Consider the following 16,217-nt stretch of genomic DNA (forward strand, 5'->3'; position numbering starts at 1 on the left):
CTAGTTTGCAAATAAGTAGGAACTATATTCACCTGACTGTCTCGGGTCTTTTCGATTAACTGTGCAATCACTTCAACGCTTGTTTCATAAGTTACGATAAATACAGTAATACTATCTATAACAAAATTCGATATCTTCGAACTCAAACTTTTAGAAGCCTTAACATTTTCTAATTATTCGAGTTCGAATCTCAGTGAAGTTCTAAAGGCGCAAACTTTTCAAATTCAAACCTTAGCGAGGTTCGAACATTTCGAAACCTTTCAAACTCAAACTTCGGAAGGTTCACGGCATCCTTAGTTTTCGCCGTCCCTCCAAAATGGGTCACCGAAATACACCAATATTCGATAAATTAATAAATGCAGAAAAATATCCCCCGATTTCTCCTTATAAATAAGCGCCGAAAAATCTATGTCCCACTCATGAGTTCGATGCCTATAATCCGTTTCACTGTAAGTGCAAACGTAGCAGAACCTACAACAGCGAGCCCCGGGCTTTCGTCGCTCCTGCTCATGCAGTGCAAGCGTCATTCCATACTGCACGTTTGTGTTTGTAGCTTGGGCTTCATTCGCGCTCTGAAGCGAAAGAAACCATAGATTGTGTCTTCCACCAGCTTGTTTAGTGTCCCATGCTGTCCATGCATAGGAAGTGGTTCCGAAGTGGCAGCAAATGATCTCACGGGAGCCTGCGCGTCATGCTGTCAGATGTTGTGATCCCAGCGATTGGTTGTTGAACCTCGTGGCACAAACAATGATTGAACACCAGTGCTGCTGTCTTCTCAGTGTTCGTGGCCACCAAAGCTTCCGTAGACTATAAGCCGAAGAGCACTCTAGAGCGGAACAAGCGTTTATCTTATGGCCTCATCTGACGCGGATGCTGTGCCGCCGCAGGGATTGAGGCACAACACTTCTTCGGCGTCTTCGGGCAAAAAGCAAGGGATCATATTTGTGGACGTAGTAAGCGCACTGGTTGAAGACTCTTTCCAGGCACAATACCGTAAGGTGGGCCCGGAAGAGTGTCTACCTCGAGACGGTCGAATGGGAGGCTGCGGGTTGAGCTGGTTGGCAGAGCGGGTACAGCGCCAGGCATTGAACGCCGTGGAATCGGTGCTCTGGTGCATGCCAGCCTACAGTGCGAGCCTGGGTGGCCACTTGTTGGTTTTCTCGTCTCACCAGAGTGCAAATATTAATTTTATTCGAGACAAGCTAGCCTTGTCTTCGTAGTAGGTCCTTGAGTTATGTGGGCCTTATAGACCAAGGATGAGTGCAGGCAAGACTTACTGGCAGTTATTTATGGATGTAAGTTTTTAAAAAATGTGTATATATTTAAGTTTAGTGGGTGTTATTTGGGGGGGGGGGGGGATTATTTTTTCCTGGAAATTTGTAGTTTTGAAGCTTGAGCAGTGATTTTGAGGTGCTCGGCTTTGTAGTCGTGTCTATCACAAGGTTGTGAAAAGATAACTCATAAAAGAAACATAAAGAAACAATACTATGTTGTACGATCAATCAACATGGTCTATCAGGCTCTATCCATGCTTTTGGGACGTCGCAGCTCCTCGAGCTTTCAACAATACTTTTTGGGGTGTTTTAGTTCTTCTCGGAATAAATGGGATTCATGGCTTGGCAAGTTGTTTGTCAACTTTCCTTCGCCAAAAATTGTCGGTCATAGCTTCTTTTACTGTGCAAGACGCTCAAGTATGCAATTGCAAGCTCGAAACTACTTGTGGTCAAAAAGTTGCCGTATTAAGTCCCCGCTTCCTTTCTGTGCAGGAAATTTTCTCAGCGATGCCGGCTGGTTCCGTGAGAGTGAGAAGATGCTACTGAGTTGCCTGTCCCTCTGCCGCCAGATGGACGACTACCCACACTGGGTCTCTGCCCTGGAGTGCTGCCTCAGGTGGGTCCTGCGTCAGCCAGTGGGGTGACGGCAAGGCTTGTTGGGTCCATCTCATAAGTGGTGTTTCGGCAGAGTGTTCAATTTTAAATACTGCGGTGTCTGACCTAGAGCCGGTGTTTTAACTTGTTACAAACTCCTGTGTGAGGAAAAACTGAGCAAGCACCTGTGTTCTACTTTGAGAAAACATGGTAAGTTTAGAAAAGGGTCAGCAACAATCAAAAGCAACGGTTCGCATAATTTATTTCATAAGTTTTCTCTTGAAAGACAACGGTGAAGAGTATCGTAAGTGTTATTTGATATTAACCGAGCACCAAAACTCGCCACGTTTTGACCTATGAACGACTGATTACAGCAGTTCGGCCGCTCACTGGCTGTGGTTCTTCGCCGTGTTCAATTATTCTGACACTGCTGCCGCATGCAATCGATTGGGTAGCCCATTCTCATTCCCACGAAGAGAAATTGACTGCAGTATCCCATTAATAACATTCGGTGGCTCTTTGCATTGCCTCAAGCGTCGTCACAGAACTCTTAGCACCTTCCACCTAGGAACGGGGAAGAAGAAGTTTCTTTGTGCTTCTACGTACACGGCATGGCAATGGTGTTTTCACTCGGAGACATGCCATAAAGACGCACTTGTAACGACCCACCGTACGAACAAGTAATCTTTCTGTTGCTGTCTTTCAGGCTGCTTCACGTTCAGCACTCGTACTGCAAGTTCACGGAGGCCATGGAAACGTTGGAGGAGACGAAGCTGTACATTGTCAAGTTGACCAACATGGGCCACTCGCTCAACCTAGCTGGCCTCTACTCCGAGTTCTCCTCCCTCTACTCCTGCCGGAGCCAATACAAGGAGGTGAGGGGGTTTCGTGCTTTCTCCGGTTGATACCGACAGTCAACTATCGTAAAACCATCTTTACTACCGGTGATGTGCAGTATGGCGAGAGTTTGCCACTGGATATCTCGTATTTAAAATATCCATTTTGGTTATTAAGGAAATCTCTTATCTAAAATATCCATTGGGAGTTAAGTTCGCAGTATGAAACCATTGGGAACTTTAGCATTAGTTATTGAGAAACAATGTCGAAACTCAAATTTTCATTGTTTTTCTGTAGTTTTTCTTGTAGTGTTATCCTAGTTTTTCGTTGATTTTTTTTTAGTTGTCCTTGTTTTGTGGTAGATCTTTTACGGTTGTACCTTTGCTTTCAGATTACTTTTTTTTTTAATTTTTATGCCGTTCTAATAGTATAGCTCTTCGATATGTGTTTAATGCGATAGCATTAACTGTCCCATGGAGTGCAGCCGGCGTTGTGTTTGTAACAACGAGAAATGGCGCCTAGTCCCATTCGCTGAGTGTAACGGCACCTAAATGCCCATTGGCTGAGCGAAACAGCACCTCAATGCAAGTCATCAAGCGTGTGCGTTCAGAAATAAAACACAAAGAAAAGCACAGCAACGCAGATGCATCTCCACACACTCCCATTGTCGCGCCCAGCTTTGCACTTCCGCCACTGCCTCACCCAGCAGCGCAGCAATCACCAGCGAGCCAGGGCGGTCTGCATGGCACGCCGTCACACGCCCTGCCGGCATTGCAGCCGCTTCTGCTCCTCTCGGCACTGAGAGTGCTTTTACATTCACAACTCATAAGAAGTGTTTAGGTGGCCTCAGAAGCAACAAATCCCTAACAAATTTAAGTTTTACTCTTGTGTCTTTTCAATTTTCGACGGTTTCTTGAGTGCTGAGATACTCCAAAAAGCCAAGAGGCATTGTAGAAAATGAGTTTGCCGATTTGGTACGGATGGAGAAAAACAGATTTGTTTAACTCTTTGCAGTCATGTGTCGGGCCAGGCCCGACACATGAATCCGGTCAGGATTCTGGCGTCGCCCGACACTCATTCCCGCGTCCTTTTAAACATGCTCCTTCACTCTCTTTGCTGGATCGGTGGCGCCATCTCTTGAAAAACACTTCGATCACATCACTTTTGAAAGGGTTCAAGTTTCTTCTCATAGAGGGCAAGACTAGTCATAAAGAAAAAAAAAAGACATGTTCTATGTCGTATGTTTTTTTTGCGCAACGGAGGAGCGCGCAAATTTAAACTTCGCTGGCACGATGGTTATAGCCACATTCCAGCCACGCTTGTTTTATGTAACTCTCTGCTTGATGTAATTGAAAGTGACGACGATTTCAGTGAAGAGGACGACTATATCCCTTCATCAGATGATGGAGAGGCGAGCTTTGTGACTTGAGTGAAAGTAGTGATGAATATGAAACGACTGCGCGAGACAGCGGCCGCGGAGCCGCTCGGCCGCAAGCATCGTTCCGGAGTTTGTACACAAACAATCTCCCAGACTTTCCTGTCCTTACGTTGTGGGAAAGTTGCCTTGCTGCGTGCCCAACCCGGCGGAACAACACGGAGCCAGGATTTCGGAAAACGTGAGGCTACATTTATTAGTAAATTGTAAACATGAAGTTAATATTAACAAGGTCGTTGGTCGACTCCGCCGCAGCGTGTACTTTTCGCTCCAGGCCCCGCTTCTCTCTCCCTTGGTCGGCGTCCCCGCTGCTGCTTTTATGCGTTCTTTCACAGGGGGTAATGCCCCCCGCGCTCTTTACACACAGTGGCGCCCCTATAGCGTCCACACAATCCCCCCCTCAAAAGTCAGGCATGTCGATAACGTGCTCGTCCTGGTCGTTTGACCTCAGAAGTTGAGGACGTTGCCTTCGTACGACGTCGATGGCCCTCTGCAGCTCGTCGTGGTTCTGGAGCCTCGCAGCGCGGTCGGCAGCTTCCCGGGTCACGTGTAGGAGCCCCGCTCGGTGTGTTTCTCGAGCGAGCTCCGGGACTCCGCACAGCGGACAGAGGAGCCTCCGTTCCTCTGCGGTGTTCTGCTGCTCCCAAGGAGTGCGGCGGAGTAGCCTCGGACGAAGGCCGCAGGGGCCGCCTGGAGAAGCTGGACTCGACGCAGAGCACGGACAGCCTCAAGCGCAGGAAGAAGAAAAAGAAGAAACAGCTCAACAGCCAGCACAGCCACGAGGACAGGCTGCAGGCAAAGCAGTCGGCGGAGGATGAGGTGACCGCAAGCGTTCGGGAGGTGAACCGGATGCTTGGCGAGCCGCAGGGTGGTGCCCAAGTGACGCCGGAGACCACCGGTGGAAGGAGCGAAAGGAGCCTGCTCTGTGTAGACCGGCGGCATCTGAACCCCGAAAACGAGATGAGGCGCATCTTCGGATCGAGAGTCGTCCAATCGGAGCAGGCGAAAAAGCGTGGCCGGGGTGGGCGTGTTTACGGCAGATCTGGCATCCTGGTGCAAGGTCGTAACTGGTCGCACATCGGAAAGCCAGGAATAAGCATGGAACTGGTGGAGACAAGGGGCGAAGTGCATCACTTTACCTTCGAGCACAGCAAGGCCTACCAGGCCATCCAGTTCCAGTTCCTAGATGCCGTTGAGACCTTCAACCCAGACAACATTGTGGCCCTTCTGAACATACACCCGCTGCACGTGGACTCTCTAATTCAGTTCAGCGATGTCTGCAAGATGGGAGAAGACCTGCGGATGGCTGTTGATTGAGCGACATCCGTGAGCGTATTTTGATATCATCTTCGTAAGTCTCCCTCTTGTTGTGAATGGGAGTGCTTCTTCTAATATCCTAGTTCAGCGCCAGGACTACGGTCCACCCTTTTTTGGGGTGCTTCGAGCGTCAACATGTCTAACCGTGTGCTGAAGAAGTTGCAAAGGGGCAACGATTTTGGTAAGCTCGACGCCCAGTCAGACACTGAAGATGAAGCTCCTGCCGCTTCAGAGTCGAACGGGACCAAAAAGAAGACCAAGCAGCAGCGAGCCGCCAACTGCTTCGAGTTGCTCACAGGGCTGGGCGACCAGTCCCTTTCGGACACTGCCAAGGAGGACGACGACCGCGAGAACGAGCCACCAGCCGGCCCGGCGCCCTCATCGGCACACACGGCCCAAGAGGGCGCCCCGGAGGAGTGCGGCGGAGTAGCCTCGGACGAAGGCCGCAGGGGCCGCCTGGAGAAGCAGGACTCGACGCAGAGCACGGACAGCCTCAAGCGCAGGAAGAAGAAGAAAAAGAAGAAACAGCTCAACAGCCAGCACAGCCACGAGGACAGGCTGCAGGCAAAGCAGTCGGCGGAGGATGAGGTGACCGCAAGCGTTCGGGAGGTGAACCGGATGCTTGGCGAGCTGCAGGGTGGTGCCCAAGTGACGCCGGAGACCACCAGTGGAAGGAGCGAAAGGAGCCTGCTCTGTGTAGACCCGCGGCATCTGAACCCCGAAAACGAGATGAGGCGCATCTTCAGATCGAGAGTCGTCCAATCGGAGCAGGCGAAAAAGCGTGGCCGGGGTGGGCGTGTTTACGGCAGATCTGGCATCCTGGTGCAAGGTCGTAACTGGTCGCACATCGGAAAGCCAGGAATAAGCATGGAAATGGTGGAGACAAGGGGCGAAGTGCATCACTTTACCTTCGAGCACAGCAAGGCCTACCAGGCCATCCAGTTCCAGTTCCTAGATGCCGTTGAGACCTTCAACCCAGACAACATTGTGGCCCTTCTGAACATACACCCGCTGCACGTGGACTCTCTAATTCAGTTCAGCGATGTCTGCAAGATGGGAGAAGACCTGCAGATGGCTGCTGAGCTCATTGAGCGTGCCCTCTACTGCCTGGAAAGCTGCTTCCACCCGCTGTTTAACGTGACCCAAGGCACGGGTCGCCTAGACTACCGGCGCCCAGAGAACCGCTCTCTTTTCCTCGCGCTCTTTAAACACCTTCACTTCGTCGGCCAGAAAGGCTGCCCCAGGACTGCCCTCGAGTTCTGCAAGTTGCTCCTCGGGTTAGACCCAGAGAACGACCCGCTGTGCGCCACCCTGATGCTGGACTACTTTGCACTGCGGCGGACCAGTATCAGTACCTGGTACGCCTGTACCAGGAGTGGGAGCCCTCTCGAAACCTGTCCCAGCTGCCCAACTTCGCCTTCTCGGTGCCCCTGGCTCTCTTCCAGCTGGCCAGGGCGCAGAGGGACCACCAGGGCGGCGCCACAGGGGCGCACGCGGACCGCCACGCCGGCACTCCCGTGTCGGAAGAAGACGCGGACCGCATGCTGCAAGACTCCCTGATAATGTTCCCGGGCGTGCTGACTCCGCTACTCGACAAATGGGAGCAGCTCACGTGAATGCTGGACGGCGAGGCGCTGTGTGACCACATCACACATGGCTGCCACCTTCAAAAGCAGTTCGGCTTGCGCATCCGCCGAGCTCGTTCCGGGATTCCCGCTTGCTTCGGGCTTTTCGCCATCCTTCGTCTCGGACCGTAGTGTGGGAGACATGGCGGAAAAAAACAAACACAAAGCAGACAAGAAAAAGGGTGTGCGGCAACAGACGGTAACTCGACTAACGCAAGATTAACACGCCCCCAAAGCGTCGCCCGCGTGATTAAGCAATGCTTTGCGGCTCCAATTCAACGGGCAATCGCGCTGTCGTGAATACACGCAACGCCGACACGGTGCACTACTTCGAAGAGAAACGCCACAGTTGAAAAATCTTACCTAGCGATGAAACCCCAGACCCGCGTCATTTCGACAGGAGGGCAGCAAAACACGTTGGGCGTCATGTGGGAAAGTTGCCTTGCTGCGTGCCCAACCCGGCGGAACAACACGGAGCCAGGATTTCGGAAAACGTGAAGCTACATTTATTAGTAAATTGTAAACAAGAAGTTAATATTAACAAGGTCGTTGGTCGACACCGCCGCAGCGTGTACCTTTCGCTCCAGGCCCCGCTTCTCTCTCCCTTGGTCGGCGTCCCCGCTGCTGCTTTTATGCGTTCTTTCACAGGGGGTAACGCCCCCCGCGCTCTTTACACACAGTGGCGCCCCTATAGCGTCCACACAGTTCAGTGTGAGACGTTACCTTTGTACGCCGAAATAATTTTACTTTTCCGGGGCCCATGCAGGGGTAGATTTAGAGGGGGGGGGGGGGGGGGGGGGTCCGGATGTCCTGACCCCTCTCTTGATTTCTGCATGTGTAAAATTCAGGGCATAAGACGAGGGAGAGGGTGAGAGGGTTCCTAAACATATGGTACGATGACCAACACCTGACCCCCCCCCTCAGAAAATTCCTGCATCCGCCCCTGGGCCCATGCGTACAAAATAGTTCCTGACCGGAATGACCATTAAGTTGGTCAGAATATCTGACTGCAAAGGGTTAATATTTCACTTTTAATTTGAGAGGCGTTATTAGTAAATGTGCAGCAGATGCGAGAGTTTATAAAAGCTTTAGGAAAAGGACTACTCTTTATTTTATTATTTTGTAAAAAGGATGCATTTGTGTGGGCAAACCAAGATTCTAAGAATTTCTGTCGACATCACCTCGCCTCCTTCAGCAAAGTCGTTGCCGCCACAGTGCTGAAGGTGTGCTCTTGCAGGGGAAGCAAATTATTTAACAAATTTGTTTCTTCTGTTGTGTGAAGTTGGCATGCTTATTTTTCTTTTCAATCTTTTGCTAGCTGTTCATACTCGACACCTGATTGTATGCTCTTACTGTTGATAGTCTGTTGAAAGCAGACTGTCAGGAGTACTATTTTTGCATTTTGACACCATCAATAGTCACTTTATCAATAGTTGTGCATCACTAGTAGTGTCATTGCAGTCAAGTCTAACTCGCTAGTTAACCCTCTGGCAGATTCGTTTTTCTTCTCGAAAGGTATTTCCCTGTGGTCAAGTTCTGTTTAAAAAAAAAAATAGTATAAAAAAAGTCAATGCACAGGTTTTTTTTTTGGTTTTTTTTTGGTTTTCTTAATTATCTTGTGGGAGCATGTAGAATGCTTGCAAGCTGTTTAGGTTCAGAAGCATCAGATGAAAATGTTGAGGCCGAAAAGTTGTCCCCTTTCTTTTATTCTGTTTCATTTTGGCGCCTTCACCTCCATGATATTCCAGCTGGCTCAGATTCCTAGCTGATAGTGTTTTGCAGAGCTTCGGTGTCGGATGATGAGCTCATCCTCTGAATTTAAATCCGGAAAGAGTTGGAAATCTGAATCAAAAGAGCCAGTGTTCCCATTGGCACTACCATCGGAGCGACTGATAGGCAAAGTGAAAACCACGTGCACAGAGTGTCTAATTAGAAACTATAAATAGCCCAGCAAAGAGAAACACCGTGCAAATACAACGTTTATAGTTCGCCAAAGACATAACAAATAGCAACACCTCCCGCAGTGCACAGGGTTTCGCGTTTAAACTGACACTTTGAGATGTGTATTCACTGCTATAGACCGACACGCTGTTTACAAACAAGCCCGCGTTTGCCCACACCAGGTGTGGGCACTGCGCGTGCGCACGAACCGAATTTGCGCGAAGTGAGGCGTCTGCGCATGCGCCGTGCCGTCTACAGCGCCACCGCGGTTGTGTGACGTCAAGGCCGCGTGTTGGTCTATACATTGACGGCGATGACTGCCGAAGGGTTAAAGGGACCGTGCAACAATTTTTGGCCTTCGGTCAAATAATTGGGAAAGTTGTTCTCTGTCACGACTGAAGTAAAAAAACTGACGACAAATTTTGCCTAAGTGTGTTAGACCCCTTTTTTAAGAAAGAAAAGTCATACAATTGAAGCTTTAGACGCCTCCCAGCCACCTTCAGATCGTACACCTTCTTCCGAGTCACGTGCGCAGTGACGGCAATACCGCCAGATTCTCTTTTATTCTTCATCCAAATGCCTACTTCACGAGGAATGAACAGATTAATAAATTTCTTAATCGTGCAGCAATTAGTGTTTATATCATTCTCTTGTTTTCCAAGTTGAGTAAAAACTTGGTATTGTTTTTTCTTGCTTTAGGCGTACGACTGGGCCATGCAAGCTTTGATGCAGCTCAACTCCAATGCCCACCCTAAGGTTGGAAACTCCTCTTCTTGTTGTTGTACTGTTGTTGAGATTGCCTCTCAGAATGAGTCGCTTCGAAATCATCTTCAAAATTTTGGATGGAGTATGCGGTCCAAAAAAAACAGCTGGCTTTAAATATCAAAATGAATATTGAATGTGCACATAATGAACGAAGTGGCTAAGAGCTGCCACTGAACAACATTATTTAAAGCTTTTATCATTGAAATAGTGTCTACATGTCGTGACATTTACTTTTTTGCTTTTTCAGTCAATAATCGACGTCTTGAGGCAGGCCTCAAAAGTGAGTGACTTCCTAAAGAATTGCTTACACTAGATTTGTTATACTTTATGCGCTTTTACTAGGTTTCAAATACTATAAGAGAAAGGGGTGAGGACTTCAAAGGGTTTTGATCCTTGCTCTGTATTTTGTGGTGGTTTGTTCAATGCAGTATGACTAGCTTTCAAATGACTTGGAAGAGATTTTGGCCCTTGCTCAGTACTTTGTGACAATTTGCAGTCACGGTTACAGTTGGATTACCTCGTTCAGTGCACACCCAGGCTGCCTCGGTTGCTCGTACCAGTGGAGCAAAAGTGGAGAGGCCACAGCCTGTCTGATGTGATGTTAATGAGGCTGTATTAGGCTATCCAACAACCCTGTAAAGGCTGTTGGAGGGGCCCCTGTCTGTCCTCCACACACACTAATGCACCCTAAGGGAGGGGCCGGTAGCCAAGAGTGTTAACCCACCGCAGCTTTGAATCCGTCATACCTGACAGATTCAGATGCTAGGAATTGAATTCACCTAGGGTATACTTGAAGATGTGAGCTTTATCGAAATCATCGCACACTTTTTACGTTGTGCACAGTCAAGAAACTGCCTGGTTATGGGACTTGCTTCAACTAATGTTGGACTTGGCTTTGCCTGTAGTGCATCCTAAGGCTGTTTCCACCATTTGCTTTGTCTTGCTACTCAGTTTTCCATTCATTCACTTGGGATGGGAGGCTGGAAGGCTGAGATCTGTTCACTTGTTTCGAACAGGCCTGCGTCGTGAAGAGGGAATTCAAGCAGGCAGAGCTCCTCATCAAGCAAGCCCTTCATATGGCATGGTGAGCTGTTTTATGACATATTTATGCAACCATCCTGGGAAGCACCCTGCTTTGTTCTGCTCTCTGCAATAACTGCACTTATGGTACTGAATGTTTTTTGCTGTTTGAGATGAAAAACTGGTAGGGAAATACGACTTTCCAAATTTTAATACAAATTAAGCGTGAAAGATGTGAAACGCTGAACTTAAAATACCGAATCAGTCGTTGAGTGCCATGTACCTCGAGGGAAAAGGTGCCTAGAAGTTGGTAATTGGGCAATGTTAAACCTCGTACCGCCTTTATATGTTGCGTTGTTGTTAGGCTTGTGTGTCCAACGAAATGGTAGCCTTTTTGATTACTCCTGTTTGCTGTGGCGTACAGGGAGCACTTTGGCAGGGAGCATCCAAAAACGGCAGACACATTGCTCGACTACGGCTTCTACCTGCTCAACACGGACTCTGTGAGCCAGTCGGTGCGGGTGTACAGGGTGAGTTGGCTTTTCTTCTAGTATGTGTCTGTGTGGGTTAAAGTCAGAAGATTGAACATTCCTCATCTTCTGTCAACACTTGGCATTTCTATTTGAACACAGTTCTTGCGGCTCTGAAGATATCTGGTTCCTGATTCCTATACATAGTTTTGATGCAACTGCTTTGTTACACAGCATTCTACCCTAGTCACATCAATGTTCTCAACTGCTGTTATGACAACAGCAGTTAACAACCATCAACTGTAATTATACCACATTTCTTTCTTAGTGCACGGTGCTGTCAAAACTACTGGTGCAAGCGCGCGGTTTCATCTAGCGTGCATCATTCGCTCTTGAGTGTGCGTGCAAGAGCACATGCGGATGACCCGTAAAATCATGTTGCATGCTCGCTCCAGCAGCAGTGACTGTGTTGCACGCCAAGTATATGAAACGGAGGTTTATAGTGAAGAATCTGGAGTTGGGCAAGTTACTGCTAACTGCTACTGACAGCAATTGGTAATTGGGGGCAGTTATAGGAACCACCAATCACCATTGCATTCATTTGATTGTTGCAATTGTTACTTAAAGGGGCTGTGCAACGATTTTCAGACTTTGGCACTTTGGCCAATTAACTGCGAAAATTAATCTGCGTCACCTATGGAACGAAGAGCAGAAAACCGTATTTTCTTGCGAGTGCCAGTTCTTATTTAAAAAAAATTGAAACAAATCGAAAGCGCCTCTCTACTCTCCACGTCAACTTTCGAGTGACGTACTCTGGGGGTTCACGTAGTTTCCCCTTGGGTCCTCTCTTCAGAGACCAGCCGCTTCCTTTGCGATTGACGACTTTTAAAGGATTAGCCTCGTCGAAGGTCGCGGCGAGCGATCAACACAAAGGACGGTTCGCCACGGGGCTGACGGCGAGTGTAGCAGCGGAGGAGTACAGGTTTTGTTGACTTCCACGCATCCCCCAGAAACGGTGTCATTTTAGTTCCTGTAACCCCGACAGGCGGCTGCAGATCCGCAAATAATTCGTTTTTCGCTTTGCGATTACGCAGCAGAATAGCATTTTTACGGGGAAAGATGTGTTTTTGGTCACTTGGGTTTGCATGAACAATATAAAAAATGCAAACTGCCAATTATTGCGACATTAATATCATTGCACTGCCCCTTAAGCGAGGACACTACCTTAATATTGCGATTTCTTGTCAAAAGTCACATTTTTGGCAAAAAGCCTTATCAGCTTTCAGATATACCGGTATGTGCTGTCAGAACGTTTCACTTCTCTGACCAAAGTATTTTGGAATAAAATTATTTCTAACATGCCGGCACCTTCTAAACTGCAGCTTTCTAAACTTTCAAACATGTTCATCTGGTTTACTTTTTGGCATCAAATCTTGGATCAGGAAAACCATCATTTGATAATCAGTTGATGTGTGCAGCCAGTTTTTGAAGCTCCTTTACTGAAATTTTTTAAGGAATGCGACTGTGAGCTTATTTCCTACGTTTTCATAACCTTTTGTTATGAAAACTGTAGTATCTTCAACCATTTGTATACAAGAAAAGAATCTTTTTTTAAACTTTGTTGCTTTTATGTGATATAATTTCCATAATTTCTTTCTACAGTTGCATAACATGGGTGTTGTAGTGTATGTTTTGCCAAAAGAACTGGCCATTATCGTTATTTTTTCTAAACGATAGTTCTCCTCGGGGGCCACAGTGTTTATTTAGTGTCCCTCTACGTAACTTTTTGAAAGACAAATTTATAAGCTTAAAACTTTGCATGTCACCCTCTTTCCCAGCTATAAATGTGCCTTGCAAATTTCATGCAAATAAAACTAATAATTAAAAATATAGCCTCAAAAGAAAATTTTTTTTTTTTCTTTTCAGGTTAAAATTTTTTTTTTGAAATTTTCCGAAACGATTAAAGTTGATGCTTGGACATTACCCACAAAATTCGAAACTTGGTAACTCAGTATGTGTAAAGTAAAAAAACAATTTCCCCAAGTTGAATTGGAGGTTCCTGCTTGATCCGTGCCAGTGCAGTGATGTCAAAGATTGAGTGGCCCTGCAACTCGAGTTCCTCTCATGCCTCCGAACCGGCCAGACCCGAAACGTCGTGTTCACCCGCGCCCCACAATCACGCTCTTCTCTGTGCCTACCGCCTACCGCTGCGAGCAGGCGACGCTTCACTTTCGAGTTTGAACTTCTTTTAAGACCCTTTCAGCAATCTCAAATTCTTTGAAACGGTGTGAAGTTGAAGAGAATGCGCAGTGAACTTTTGTAAACAATGGGAGGGGCCACGTCATGCCGGTTCTGCGTAAAAGGCTGCCTCGGCGGAGTCACAGCCGAAACTACGGTACACAGATGCCAAACCCAGTTGTTCTGACCGTCTGTCGATTTCCTTTTCGAAGTCAGAGAGGTCGTCGGGCACCTAAAGAAGACAACTTCGTCCGATTCCCTGACTCACCGATCATCCAACCTGTGCCGAGCGCCGCCATGTTTTCTGAGGAAAGATAAAAAGCCAGTAGGCGACATCACTCCGGCTTCCGATTTTTGGTATTTCAAAAAGAAGGGCCGTAGTGCATTTGCAATTGTGTTAAAAAACATGTTTTACGAATACCATTATTAAATATAGAAATGTCGCTTACAAAGCTTCTTAATTTCATAAAAAAAATTTGACGTCACAAATAAAAGAAGCGAGGAGGTGAGAAGAGGGAGAGAAGAGCGAAAAAAATAAAACAGCGCACGTGAGAAATTTTTTTTTTTTCGCGTTGTGGTATTTTTTTGTGTGTCTATGACTACAGTTTGCACCGTTCGAGACAACAACAAAAAATAGGACCTTTGGTGTGTCAGTGCCCCTTCAAGCGCAGTGGTAGTCGGCGCTGCCGTGCAACTGCATCCGAGCGTAATTAGGGCCAACTGTCGGGCCTATTTTACGAGGGTGCAGCGGTGTTTGGTTGTTGCAGAGTGTAGCAGTACTTACCGTTGCTCCAATGGGTGAGGCCGGTGGCAAGTGCAACAGGGCGGTCTTTTAGTTTCTGCGTGTGCCAAGGATTGTTGAAAGCTGGTCTACTCCGGCTGCTATCCATCTAGTGCAGTGATTCTCAGCATCTAAAGTATTGGGGACCCCTTCTGAATTGGCAGAAGGTTATAAAAGGTTACAAACTTTGAAGCTCTAAAACATAGACTAATGAGCCCTACTCACTCAGCACACATGTAAAACAGTCGGCATGAAAGATATACTTTATTGCTCGGTTGAGGGCTTCAGAGAGTCTAAGAAGGCCTTCAGGGACCCGGTCTGTGCACTCTTATTTGAGAACCACTGATCTAACGGCTTTAGAAAAGCAGCTCTGCTTGAAAAGCACAATACAGTATTTGAGTTTGAGGTTTTTACTTCTCTAGTCAATATCTTAGGGGGAATGGCCCTCACTGAAAGTGGCACAGCCTTCCTCCTTGAATAATAGTGGCACCATTTACGAACAAAGCCAGCACGTTTATTTTCCTCCAGAGCACATAGATAGCCAATAATTTCAATCAATAAAACGATTACGATGAATAATGGAACAGAGAGAGTAATTTCTTTACACGAAAATGTGCTTTGCTTTGTGACACCATAAGCACAATGTTTCTCACGTCCATGACTTAGTGCAGATCAGTTTCACAAATAAATGTTTTATTAGCCTCGTTCTTCGCTAAGTTTCTTTTGCAAATGCAATGATTGGCTTACGTGGACTCTATGGGAAAGAGACATGGTGGGCCCTGTTTGTAAAGGGTGCAAATATAGCTCGCTGAAGTAGGTATAAACGGGCTACGTCAGTCTGATAATGTATCAATCAATTGATTGTGTGAAAGTTACACTGTATTATCCTGCCCCGTGTTTCGCATGCAGAAAGTGCTAGACATACGGCAGAGCGTTCACGGCGGCAACAACCTCCACGTGGCAATCGCTCACGAAGACTTGGCCTACTCGTCGTACGTCTTGGAGTACCGGTCCGGAAGGTTCCAAAATGCGAGGCAAGCTCACAGATATGTTTCCTTTTTTTAATTTGGTTGCTGTTTTCCAACATCCAGGTATAGTGTTTATCGAAGAAAAGTATGCCTGCTGTACCAATTTCATTGCTCTGTCTTTTTATCCGTGTCTTAGTTGTGTGTGACTGTGCTGAAAAATTGAGTGTCTTTAAACAATCTTACTGTTCCTAATTATAAAAAGAAAACAGTATTTAACAGCGTAATCGCACGACGGAAATTTTCTCCGAGGAGGGGATTGAACGTCGTTGAGTTTCGAGGTCACGCGCGTTTGCTAACCCCCGAACTCGCGGGTAGCTGCGGAGAATCTGCGACCTGCCTACGGAATACATCCGTCGTTCTGTCGGAGTGACCGCTCCTCTCGCTTTTGGAGAAGGATTACGACCAGCAGCCTTCAGCTTTGGGGTGCCTCTCTTTGCTTTCTCTCTCTTCCTGCCTTTTGTTTGATGAGCCCCCGAAGGTCGCAAACACGTTCACGAAAAGAAAGACTGCCGACTCAACTACGTGAGGCTCCCTAGTTCAAATGCTCGCTCGAATTTTCTGCACCGTCTCCTCCTCCTCACGGCCTTTCCCCCTCACAGATTTATGGCATAACTTAGTTTTCTCCGAAGACAAAGATCTGCCGTGTGAACGCACCATAAAAGTTGATGGTCATGTCTGTAAGTCCAGGTGTGAATGTTTGGTTGTGGCATAATATATGGTAATTGTGAAATGTGCATTTCTTTTTGCCAAATAAAGGTTTGATTTGTATTGAAAATTTTAGCTATTTACTCGTATGCATCTTTAATTTGTACTCGCATCACCTTCACATTTCAAGTTAGGAGTGGCCCAGTTTTGATTTAGCGAGACAGGTCACCCAGATGCTCAACTCTAG

General features: G+C 47.2%; 1 protein-coding gene across 1 annotated transcript in view; it reads left to right on the forward strand.

Annotated features, from left to right (window-relative positions):
• The window catches only part of LOC8040336 (amyloid protein-binding protein 2), a 43,634-nt gene that overhangs the window by 6,814 nt on the left and 20,603 nt on the right, over positions 1-16,217 (forward strand). The window contains exons 4-10 of the mRNA XM_029974711.4: positions 1,767-1,890; positions 2,575-2,743; positions 9,723-9,779; positions 10,036-10,068; positions 10,805-10,872; positions 11,233-11,338; positions 15,207-15,331. Of these exons, the coding sequence (XP_029830571.1) occupies positions 1,767-1,890; positions 2,575-2,743; positions 9,723-9,779; positions 10,036-10,068; positions 10,805-10,872; positions 11,233-11,338; positions 15,207-15,331 (682 nt within the window). The remainder of the gene's footprint in view (positions 1-1,766; positions 1,891-2,574; positions 2,744-9,722; positions 9,780-10,035; positions 10,069-10,804; positions 10,873-11,232; positions 11,339-15,206; positions 15,332-16,217) is intronic.

The sequence above is a fragment of the Ixodes scapularis genome, unplaced genomic scaffold (genome assembly GCF_016920785.2).
Source record: "Ixodes scapularis isolate PalLabHiFi unplaced genomic scaffold, ASM1692078v2 PGA_scaffold1__304_contigs__length_218370807, whole genome shotgun sequence".
NCBI lineage: Eukaryota > Metazoa > Arthropoda > Arachnida > Ixodida > Ixodidae > Ixodes > Ixodes scapularis.